Consider the following 12530-nt stretch of genomic DNA (forward strand, 5'->3'; position numbering starts at 1 on the left):
AACCTGAGCCTTTCTGCCCACCCTTGCACACCTGGATTGGGCAGGCGAGGTTCACCTGTTTTCCTGCCGTAAAGCCAGGAGAGAGTGGAGGCCAGGCCTACGGGTTCTCTGCCATCACCTTTGGACCCCTCCTTCAAGTTGCCCTGGGACCCAGCTGGACTCAAACTAGGAACATCTTGCTGACAGACAAGAGTCTTACTTGCCCCATTGTCAAAGCAACAGGCTCCCACAGTGGCTCTGCGCCTAGAGACCAGATCAGGGTCAACAGGTAAAGACAAGAGGGCTGCAGGAACATACCTACAAAGACATATTCAGCACCCTGTAGGGAACTCACCCTCTTGGAGGAGATTCTGGACCAACGCGGGCCAGGAGGACACCTGGCACGGGTAGCAGACAGGTACATGTGCAACCCAAAATATGCAAGCAGCAGCACTGAGGCACTCACCAGGGGTGACTCACCTGCATGCCACAGACCCTGACACCCAGTGTAGCGGACGTACTCTGCTCACACTTCCTCATCTGCCGGGCCGCCTTCTCAGCTGATGCGTCATCACCGTGCTGCCGGGTGCCCATCTTCAGGTCCAGCACACAGGGGTACTTAAAGTGGTGCACCACGTTCTCAAGCAGGAGGAACTCTGGACCATGGTCAAGGAGAATGGGAGTCGCATTTACCATCAAGCCCAACCGGGAAAGTACTACCTTTTTTCTACAAAAGGGGGTGATCTCATTGAATGTAATCCAATATATTCACAAACTTTTAAGTGGATTTCACCCCAGACTTATTTAAAAAAAAAATTTAACAAGGTAAAGTATATATAATGTAAAATGTATCACTTTTTAAAAAAGATTTATTTATTTATGCATACAAGAACTGGGGTATAAGCCAGAGGTGTGGGAGGTGAGAGGATTCACCAGAGAGAGCGGGGAGCAGAACAGGCAGATCTACTGAAATACACTGCTGAGGGGAGCAGCGGGTGAGACAGGAGAGGTCTGCTGCGCCATGTGGGTTTCTCCCTGGCCGGCCGGGGATCAAACTCGTGCTGCAGACAGCTTCATAGTTTGTGTTTTAACCCCTGCACCACCAGGGAGGCCCCTAAAATTTATCACTTTAACCATTTTTATGCCTATTCAACATCAAATACGTTCACATTATTATGCAACCATCACTACCATCCACTTCTAAAACTTCATCTTCTCAAACAGAAACTAAAAATTGTACCCATTAAAGAACAGCTCTCTCATTCCTCTTCCCTCTAGAACCTGGTAACCACTATTCTACTTCCTGTCTCTATGAATTTCTATTTTAGGCATTCCAGGTATGATTCATGTAAGTGAAATCATTTAACATTTGTCCTTTGTGTCTGGTTATATCACTTAGCAAAGTAGTGGGCTTTTAAAAAAAATTTATTTATACATACAAGAACCGGGGTCCAGGCCAGAGGTGTGGGGAGGGGGGTGGTAGTGGTGGTGAGAGGATTCACCAGAGACAGAGTGGGGAGCAGAACAGGTAGATCTATTGAAATACACTGCTGAGGGGAGCAGCGGGCGAGATAGGACAGATATGCGCCATGTGGGTTAGCTCCCTGGCTGGAGATCGAACTCATGCTGCAGTGACTGGTGATAGCTTGGTAGCATTGAAACTTTAATCCCTGCACCACCAGGGAGGCCCAGCAAAGTGTTTTTAAAGTTCATCCATGTTGTAACATGTGGCAGAGTTTCATTCCTTTTTATGGTTGAATAATTGTCCATTGCATGTATCACATGTATCACATCTGAAGTCATTTTTATTTTATGCTTTAGCTCTGTCTTGCAGGCATACACAAACTAAAGATTGGGCAGATTCACATTATCCCTGACAGCACAGTAAACTAACGCCCTATTCAAGCTAGTGCCTCACCTAGGCTTAAGAAATAAGGAAGACATCTTCATAGCATTAATACAAAAGTGAAAAATCAGATTTACCATTCCCAAAAAGGAATCTTTCCCAAAAAACCCTGAGTTAAATTTCTATCTTGTCATTTTCTGACTATACTTCAAACCAGTGGACTATATATTTAAACATCTCTTAACGCTACTAGAAATAGTAACTTCTAGGACCTTCTGCTTAAAATGTCTCTATGGTCCTGGTCTTCTGGTGTTGATACCCACACCATCAACAAATCTGACGTCTGTAACAACCTTAGTTTACAGAAGTCTAGGCTTGTCATGTGTTTGCCAAAAGTCATTATGGCTCACAGCCTGGACCTCAGTTTTGTGTTTGGGGACTAAGAAGCAACCTTAGAGTCTTGAAGATAAGACACTTAGCATCACTCTGATGAACATTTTAAAATATCCTAATTCCTTAATGAAAAGTCATTAGGTTTGGCCTTCATTAATCTTGTCATCCACTATAAACAAATGACAATAAAACTTAAAGAAGCCTACAGAAATATTGCACAGTGACTGAGAGCATCGGTTCTTTTTTTTTTTTTTAATAGAGGCATGTTTTATTTATTTGTTTGTTTTGTTTATACATGCACTGGGTACAGCCAGAAGCGCGGGAGGGTGAGAGAATTCACCAGAGCCAGAGCGGGGAGCAGAGCAGGCAGAAGGACCGAAGCACACTGCTGAGGGGAGCAGCGGGCGGCAGGAGAGGTCTGCGCGCCATGTGGGACCCTCCTCCGGTGGCCGGGGAGCAGCTGGGGATCGAACCGGCGCCGCAGAGGCTGTGGGCAGCTTCGCAACCCAGCGCTCAACCACTGCGCCACCGGGGAGGCCCGAGCATCGGTTCTTAATTACTGCTTTGGCCACTCACTGGCACAACACTTACCTCCTCTGTGCCCCCATTTTCTCATCTATAATAAGAATTAGTTCTTCCCATAAAAGACTATTATGAAAACTGAGCAAATGTATATGAAGCGCTCAACACATTTCCCCTCAGTTTTTCAGTGTTAACTGTCTACTGCTTCAAAACACCAAACATTTGTAAGAATTCCCATTTCCTAATACTTTCACATCCTAAAACTATTTTACACTGTAAGTTTTGGTGCTTACCTTTAGACCAAAAGAAACTGAAAATCAAACATACTTCCTTTTTAATATTATCTCTTGGGGAGGGGGAAAATGCATGTGTACATTCGGATCCCCGATTCCAGACATTCACTGATAAATATGGTAGCCACTAGCCGCAGTGGCTATTTAAATTACTTAAAATAAATTTTAAATTCAGTAACTCTATCATTATAGCCACTTCTCAATTATTTGGTGTGGCTAGTGGCTGCCGTACCAAAAAAGCAGAGATACAGAAATACCCATTGTCACAGAAAGTTCTATTGGATAATACTGTTCTAAGACAGCCAAGTTTAAGCAGTCTCACCAGCCCCAAAGGCAGAAAAAAATGTGTTGATGAAAATAAGAAGCAAAGGAACAAGAATCTGAAGGAGAGAGATGAGAACAAAAGAGGGGCAAGAGGGGTTCCTGAACAGAGAGAGCCTCTGCCATGGTCCGGAAGGTGCCCTCACACAGGGGACCCGGTGGCAGCAGTGACGGTGCTGACAAGGATACTGTAGAGCTTTCGGTCCTTGGACTCGGAGCGCATGCGGCTCAGCTGCTGCTTGTGACAGCGCAGGCTCCAGGGATTGTGGCTGATCTTCTCAGAACTCAGACCGCTATTGCCATCTAGCATCTGGAAAGGGACATCAGAGTGGCTGTGTAGCTCCACCTTTGGACTCTTCACCTCCTGGGAGCTAGAAAAGAACCACACACTTATCAGCGGCTGAGGAAAGTACCGAAAACACTACAATTTTATCATAGCTTCATTTCCCCCCAACATGAAAATCTTTGTTTGAAGTAACTTGCAATGCTGCTTATCGTACTGCCAAGCAAAGAAAACTGCAGCACTGGTGAAGACAAGTACTTTGGAACCATAGGGCAAGTTTGCAGCTCAGAACAGAAGCTTTCTCCTCTCCAGAACTGCCCGCGGAGTGCATCACAGAGCGAGCTGGCCACCGGGGCTAGTGTGAGCTGGTGGGTGGCAGGCTGTGCAACACTGGCACTGGCAGACCCCACTTCCCTTCAACTAGAAGCAGAGGGGTCCACCAATACCTCTTGGTATGACAAAACACTCATTTTCTTCTCATGTGGGTATTGCTGAGGCCATCCATGGAGACCGTGGACATCATTTATGATCTCCTTTAGGAAATAGCACGGTTGGCCTATTTGCCAAGCAAACCCACATAAATTCTCAGGCACTTAATATCATCCTGCTGTCACAGCCCCGGCCCTGGTAAAGAAACAAACTTTACTCCTGGAAGTGACTCTGACACTCTGCTAACAAGCCCAAAAGTCTGGTCACTGCAAATACAGCTGTCATCTTCAGAACATGGCCCTGACCCTGAACACAACACAGACCTTATTCTATGTTCACTGCCCTTCATCAGATGATTCAGGAGCAACTTATATATCTCTGGAGAACAAAAGAAAGCCCAATTCTAAAGAGTTCTTGAGAGGGAGGCATCAAATGCCAGCTAGGTACTTGGGGATTATTCTTATCACTTGAAGACCATAGGTCCCACAATCACCGGTCAAGAAGAAGCCCCTTGGAAAATGAAAGGGAAGTCGTAGAAGTGCATCTACAGGCTGGCGCCCATTTTCCACAGAATATTCAACATCTGGAGACCCTGATTAGTAAAGAAGTGAACGTGAAGTCCTCTCCTGGCATCAGAGATGCAAACCCAGCTAGAGAGGACCTGACCAGGACATGGGAAATGACACATCACACATTGTGGGAGTCTGGACCACCCTGGCCCTTACAGAGCTATGGGCTACATGTATGTGCAGCTTGTGTTGCTGAACTGACCTGACGTCAGGGAAACTGTGTGCTGCCATATCTGAGAATAAGTCCCACTTTAAACTTCTAAGTCGAGTCATATAGAGCATCCTACTTACTGAAACTGACTCTTGAGTCAACACTAAATATGAAGTAATTTCATGATACAATCATCCCCCAAACAAATCCCATCACCATTCGCAGTCATTTCCCATCTTCCTCTCCCGCTTAGCCCCTGGCTATCTCTAAGGATTTGACTATTCTGAATAGTTATATAAATGGGACCTACAATATGTGGTTCTTGTGACAGGCTTCTTTCACTCAGCATTTTTTTCAAGGTTGATCCATGCTGCAGCATGTATCAATACTTCATCTCTTATTTTTATTTTTTTAAAGATTTATTTATTTTTATACAAGAGTTGGGGTACAGGCCAGAGGTGCAGGAGGGTGAGAGGATTCACCAGAGACAGAGCAGGGAGCAGAACAGGCAGACAACAGAAATACACTGCTGAGGGGAGCAGCGGGTGCGACAGGAGAGGTCTGCCGTGCCATGTGGGATTCTTGCCCACCGGCCGGGATTGAACCCGCACTGCAGAGGCTGCAGACAGCTTCACAGCGCAGCGCTCAACCTGCTGCACCACCGGGGAGGCCCACTTCATCTTTTATAGCTAAGTAATATTCTACTGTAGGAATATGCCACATTGTGTTCATCCATTCATCAGTTGAGGGGCGCTTGAGTTATTTCCACATTTTGGATATTAGGAAGAATGCTGCTACAAATGTCTGTACAAGTTTTGTGTGTGAATATATTTTTTCAATTCTTTTTGTGGAAGTCCTGGATTTAACTTTTTAAAGAGCTGTTTAATTTTCTTCCAAAATGGCTGCACTATTTTACATTCCCATCAGCAATGGATATAGAGTACTCTACATCTTTACAACACTTTTTTTTAACGATTTATTTATTTATGCATACAAGAACTGGGGTACAGGCAGAGGTGCAGAGGGCGAGAGGATTCACCAGAGACAGAGTGGGGAACAGAACAGGCAGATTTACTGAAATACACTGCTGAGGGGAGCAGCAGGCAAGACAGGAGAGGTCTGCAAAACCATGTGGGTCAGCTCCCTGGCCGGGGATCAAACTCGTGCTTCAGTGGCTGCAGACAGCTTCATAGTGCTGAGACTTAATCTCTTGCACCACCAGGAAGGCCCTTTATCAACATTTTTAAGTCTGTCCTTTTCTTTTTTTTTTTTAAAGATTTATTTATTTATTTATACAAGCACTGGATACAGTCAGAAGCGCGGGAGGGTGAGAGAATTCACCAGAGCCAGAGCGGGGAGCAGAGCAGGCAGGAGGACTGATGTACACTGCTGAGGGGAGCAGCGGGCAGCAGGAGAGGTCTACGCGCCATGTGGGACCCCCCCTCTGGTGGCTGGGGAGCAGCCAGGGATCGAACCGGCGCTGCAGAGGCTGCAGGCAGCTTTGCAACCCAGCGCTCAACCGCTGCGCCACCAGGGAGACCCAGTCTGTCTTTTTAATTATAACCACCAAGGAGTTTACTTTTTTTTTTTTTTTTGCATGAAATATCAAGAAACATAACTGTAAAAGATTTACCTAATCCGTAAGAAAAATCAATTTCCAGTACAATAAATTAAATTTTAGATATAAGAAAAGGGTTAACAGCTGGTATTAGAGTCTTAGAGAGGTCTGACATCCAAGCCCCTAAAGAATATGAGTCTGGATGGACTCTCATTGCCCTGGGGCTCTGACATCCTGCAGGTCAGAAAGTAGACAAGAGTCTCAGATGTGGGCCAGTGCAATTTGACCTTCTGTCTTAGGGTGTGCAAGTCATAAGAAAGCTGGAGAACACAGGACAAAGGGTGTCCTTGCTTCCAAAGTCTTCCCTCTCTCTTGAACAGATACATGTGTACTCAGGAGGCATTACTGGGGCGATGTGACACAAAGCAGATAGGCCACAGCAATGTGGGTGGGCCAAAAAGCCAATCATTATCCCCCAACCTTGAACCTAGTTTTTTATGATATGTCAGGACTTGAGTGTGCTGACAGGACCAGCCAGACCTGCACCTTCAACCCTGCTCACCCCTCCCTTACCTTTCAGAGGTCTCAAGGGTCAGGCTGACTCTCTCTTCCTTGTAGTCACTGCCACTGCTTGACCGGTGCAGGCTCCGGCGGGAGTGTTTGCGTCGAGGTTGCTCCCGCTCTGGTGTGTCATCCTGTTCCACCGTCTCACTTTCCACGTAAGGGTAAGCCACCAAATTGATATAACCATCACTGTCCCCCTCAAAACACACAGACACCACACCTATTTAAAAAAAAAGGGCAGGTAATTAACAAATGTCACAGGTTGGGTCTGCAGAGCACAGCTGCTAGTGTTCACTGTTCACCTGCAGCAGGCATCACCTGAACCAACCATAGATCAGTGCAGGAACATGGACCAGTAAATACCATCTTTCCAGAAGATAGAGGCCACTCACCCCTCTAAGTTTGCTATATATCTTTGGTCTTGGATAAATCTGTATTTTTTACTCTTAATTTAACCCTCTCACTGTCAGGGATTGATTTCTAAGCTGTCAGTCAGCTCAGAACTACCTGAAGTAATTCAACCCTTATGAATTACTTATGATGCTGTCACTTCCTGTCTGTGTGCACCTCTAAATCCAATTTCTTTCTGCCTGATGGTGTGACCTACAGAGATATCAAAACTTCTCTAAGACAGTTCCCAAAATATGTTTTCTGCCCACACTGAGCATCAGGCTATTCTAGCCTCAACAGACAGAGCTGTCACTCCACCAAAATACTGGCATTCCTAAGTTGAGATGACGTTCTGTCTTCCATGCTGTTGTGTCCATTTTTAATAAACAGGTTGTCTTTTCTTCTGGGTCGTTGCCAAAGGAGTTAAATTATAGCTATACCCAGAAATCTAACTTAAACAGGAGACTCAAAAAAAAAAAATAAATAAATAAATGAAGACCCAGGCTGCCCTTTGTCTAATAGCTTCCACAGCCCATCTTCTGTCAGTTACAATTCTCTTTTATACTCTTGGTGTGCATAACTGGCTCGATAATCAGAAAATTAGTGAAAAGCATGACGAACACATCAAGAATATCCTACTCTTGGGGTCATTTCTTTCTCCAGGTGGGCACCGCCCCAATCCATGAGTCCTTTTAGAAAACAAAATCCTTAAAACATCAAGGTAAAATAGATTTTTCTTACATTCCAATCATATTGTTTAAATTTATGTCCCTCTTTAGGGGGTTTCACATGCATCCCTGGCTTTCTTACATAATGTCTACCTCTCCTGCAGGTTCCCACCTTGGTAACTTCCTCTGTCTTTACCAGACAATTTTATTCATGACTGTGTGCCCTCTGGTCTACAATCTTTGTCTCCGGGCTCTCCCTCATGCTCTAATCTAGTGTGTCCCCCAGGCCTGCCACACAGCTCCCATGCCGGGACCCTCCTTCCATTCCTCCCACGTTCTTCTACTTCCCTGCCTTTCCCTATTCTTGGTTTATTTATTTAAGTGGAATACATCTTCAAGTTACTGCCTAAGAACCAGTGTTCAGGAAGACAGTTTTCTGAGCCCTTTGAAGAACTTTATTCTGTACCAATACTTGATAGACAGTTTAGCTGAAGACATTATTCTATGTTGTCTACAAATAAAGACAGTTTTACTTCTTCCTTTCCAAAGTGGATTCCTATTTCATTTTCTTGCCTAACTATACTGGCCAGAACTTGCAGGAGTTGACCACAAGTGTAGAATACAGGCATCCCTGCCCCATTCCTGATCTTATAGAGGAAATCAGTTATTTCATCACTAAGTATAATCCTAGCTATGGATTTTTCATAGCTGCCTTCTATCAGGCTAAAGAACTTTTCTTCTATATCTAATTGCCTGAGAATGTTCTTGCTAATGTTTTGCCAAGAGTGAAAGGTAGATACTGCCAAATGTCCTTACTGCCTCAACTGAGATAATCATAAGGTTTTTTCTTTTTTTAGTTTATTAATATGACAAATTACTTAACTTTTAATGTTAAAACCAACCCTGCATTATTCATGAAATCCTACTTGGTCATGTCATATTATCTTTATTATACCACTGGATTCAATCTGCTAAAAGTTTGCCTGGATTTTTTATATCTATGTTCAAGAGGGACATTTATTTTCTTATAAGGGCCTTATAGAATGCGTTGGGATATATCCACTCTTCAACTTTTGGGAAGTTTGCATAGAACTGGTAGTATTTTTATTAAATATTTGGTAGAAGGTGTCCCCTGGTGGCACAGCGGTTGAGCGCTGAGCTGCGAAGCTGCCCCACAGCCCCTGCAGCGCCTTTTCGATCCCGGGGAGAATCCCTCATGGCGCGCAGACCTCTCCTGCCTTCCGCTGCTCCCCTCAGCAGTGTGTTTTGTCAGTCTGCCTGTTCTGTTCCCTGCTCTGATTCTGGTGAATTCTCTCACCCTCCGGCGCTTCTGACTGTACCCAGTGCTTGTATAAACAAACAAAATAAATCTCTAAAAAAAAAAAGAATTCACCAATTTAGCTGTGTGGTCCTGGAGTTTGCTAAAATACTTTAAACTCCAATTTCAAGTGGTTTAATAGGTAGGACTTATATAAAGATGATCGATTTCTTCTTGAGTGAGTTTTTGTAGTTTGTGTCTTTCAAGAAAATTGTGTTGCATCTATGTCTCAAATATCTGCAGAATCTGTACTGGTGACACATCTAATCATTGCTGATAATGAAAATTTATGCCTTCTCTTTTACTTGATCTGGTCCACTAAAAATTTATCAAATTGTTTTCTGGCAAATAATCTTTGGTGAGTTATATGTACTGCAAGTACCTTTATCTGCTCATTTTCTTTGAAGGTGTATTTTCATAAACATTAGTTTTTAATTTTATATAGTCCAATCTATCATTCTCTCCTTTTACAATCAGCTATTTTATTTATGTCTTCCAAGGTCATCTAAAAGCTATACTGGGGCCTCCCCTGGTGACGCAGCAGTTAAGCACTGGGCTGTGAAGCTGCCCGCAGCCTCTGCAATGTCGGTTTGATTCTTGGCCACCGGCGAAGGTCCCACATGGCATGCAGACCTCTCCTGCCGCACCCGCTGCTCCCCTCAGCAATGTGTTTCGTCGGTCTGCCTGTTCTGTTCCCCACTCTGACTCTGGTGAATTCTCTCACCCTCCTGTGCTTCTGACTGTACCCAGTGCTTATATAAATAAATAAATAAATAAATAAATAAATCTTTAAAAAATAAATAAATAAAAGCTATACTGGAAATCTTTAATTCTTTGTAGACACACACCTTTGAGTATCCCAGGATACCACTGGCTAACACAGAACATTTTACCTGATAGGGAAGAAATGGCTATGCTGTGAGTAGGAAAGGAAGAAGATTCCTCCAAGAGTAAGTGAAATTTGGAAATCAAACTAGCGATCTACTCTACCACCAGCTTAAGTAAAATAATTTTGATCCTAACTTAAAAAAGAACTTCCAGGGGCCTCCCCGGGGGCGCAGCGGTTGAGCGCTGGGTTGCGAAGCTGCTCACAGTCTCTGCGGTGCCGGTTTGCTCCCCGGCCACCGGAGGAGGGTCCCACATGGCGCGCAGACCTCTCCTGCCGCCCGCTGCTCCCCTCAGCAGTGTACTTCGGTCCTTCTGCCTGTTCTGCTCCCCGCTCTGGCTCTGGTGAATTCTCTCACCCTCCCACGCTTCTGACTGTACCCAGTGCACGTCTAAACAAATAAATACATGCCTCTAAAAAAAAAAAAAAAAAAAAAAAGAACTCCCATTACTCACACCTAAGAGGAATACAGACAGAAAAATTAAAATCAAACACCTTTTAGCTGAAATGACATTAGTTCCTAATTTTCTAGGCATTTATAATATTGCTTTAAATAGAGACAGATTATATTTGGGTGAAGGTTTTTTTTTTAAATAAGTACTCTATTTACTTTTCAAAATTGTGGTAAATATATATGCAACATAAATTTGTCATTTTAATCATTTTTAAATGTACAATAGTCACATGAAGTACAGTCATAACCATTATCACTTAGATCTACTTCCATAACTTTTCATCCCCTGAAACAACAATTATGTACCCATAAATCCTAACTCCCCATTATCCCTTTATCAATACCCTGGTAACCTCTAGTCTACTTCCTCTCTACAAATGTGTCTATTGACAGTATTTCATATAAGCGGACTCTTTTGTGTCTAGTATATTTCCCATAGCGTGTTTCCAAGGTTCATTGTAGCATGCATTAGACCTCCATTTCTTTTTATGGCTGAATACTATCTCGTTTTAAGCATATATCACATTTTGTTTATCCATTCATCTATTGATGGGTTTTCCCACTTTTTGGCTAGGAATGGAATCGCTGAATCATATGGTAATTCTGTGTTTGACTGTTTGAAGTACTGTCAATCTGTTTTCCAAAGTGGCTATACCACTTGATTTTCATACCAGCAATGTTCCCATTTCTCCGCATCCTTGACAATATTTGGGTTTTTTTTTAAGAGCCATCCTAATGGGTGGGAAGTGGTAATGCATGGTGGTCTTGACTTGCATTTCCCTAGTAACTAATGATATTGAGCATCTTTTTCATGTGGTTATTGGTCATCTATACTTTTCTGGAGAAATGTCTGCTCAAGTCCTTTGATCATTTTTGAAGTGTACTGTTTCTTAACTCTTAGTTGGCAGAAAGAGGCAAACTAGTTCTTAGAACAATCCAAACTTTTTTTTTTTTAATCTGTTATTTCACTTATGCTCAGAATGTTCTTTCATTGCCCATCTGCTCCTTAGCGTTTATCCTTCAAGTTTCTCCAAACATTCCTTCCCTGATCTGATGTGCTCCTATATCAAGTATTGTGATCTGGAAGCCCTTGTTCTGTATTTGCAATTACAGAACTTTAGTTTCTCCATAGCATTATCACAATCTACAACTGTTTTATGTGATTTTATTCTTGGTCACAACAGCATGTAAGTTCTTGAGAGTATGGACTTTTTTGTCTTTTACATGCATCCAGCACAAGCTCAATAATTATTTGATAAGGGCCTCCCTGGTGGCGCAAGGGGTTAAGCACCACACTATGAAGCAATCCGCAGCCTCTGCAGCATGAGTTCAATACCCAGCTGGCTAGGGAGCAACCCACATGGCGCAGCAGACCTCTCCTGTCTCACCCACTGCTCCCCTCAGCAATGTATTTCAGTCAATCTACCTATTCTGCTCCCCACTCTGTCTCTGATGAATCCTCTCACCCGCCCGCATCTCTGGCCTGTACCCAGCTCTTTTGTGCATAAATAAATAAATCTTTTTTAAAAAATTACTTGATAAATGAGCAAAATTTATTTGTATAAGGATGCAGAAACCTGTCAGTACTATAGGGAATACACTTAATGACTATAATTGTTTATACTAAATAAATGAAAATCCCTCTTCAAGCCTAGTGCCAAGGTAAAGAATATAACTGACATTTTTCCTAGCTTGGTTAAAAATGCCTACGCTTCAGGGCCTCCCTGGTGGCACAAGGGGTTAAGATGCAACCTATGAAGCTATCCGCAGCCACTGCAGCACGAGTTAGATCCCCAGCCAGGGAGCTACCCACATGGCACAGCAGACCTTTCTTGTCTTACCCACTGATCCCCTCAGCAGTGTATTTCAGTAGATCTGCCTGTTCTGCTATCCGCTCTGTCACTGA

General features: G+C 43.5%; 1 protein-coding gene across 4 annotated transcripts in view; it reads right to left on the minus strand.

The window, feature by feature from the left end:
- IP6K1 (inositol hexakisphosphate kinase 1) overlaps window positions 1-12530 on the minus strand; it is a 41446-nt gene that overhangs the window by 833 nt on the left and 28083 nt on the right. For all 4 annotated transcript variants that reach the window (XM_037529289.2, XM_054693996.1, XM_037529292.2 and 1 more), the window contains exons 3-5: window positions 6918-7128; window positions 3544-3725; window positions 460-635 (exon numbers count right to left, since the gene is read on the minus strand). In XM_037529289.2, coding sequence (XP_037385186.1) covers window positions 460-635; window positions 3544-3725; window positions 6918-7128 — 569 coding nt within the window. The remainder of the gene's footprint in view (window positions 1-459; window positions 636-3543; window positions 3726-6917; window positions 7129-12530) is intronic.

This window comes from Talpa occidentalis, unplaced genomic scaffold (assembly GCF_014898055.3).
Source record: "Talpa occidentalis isolate TD23 unplaced genomic scaffold, MPIMG_talOcc4v2.1 talOcc4.10, whole genome shotgun sequence".
Lineage (NCBI taxonomy): Eukaryota > Metazoa > Chordata > Mammalia > Eulipotyphla > Talpidae > Talpa > Talpa occidentalis.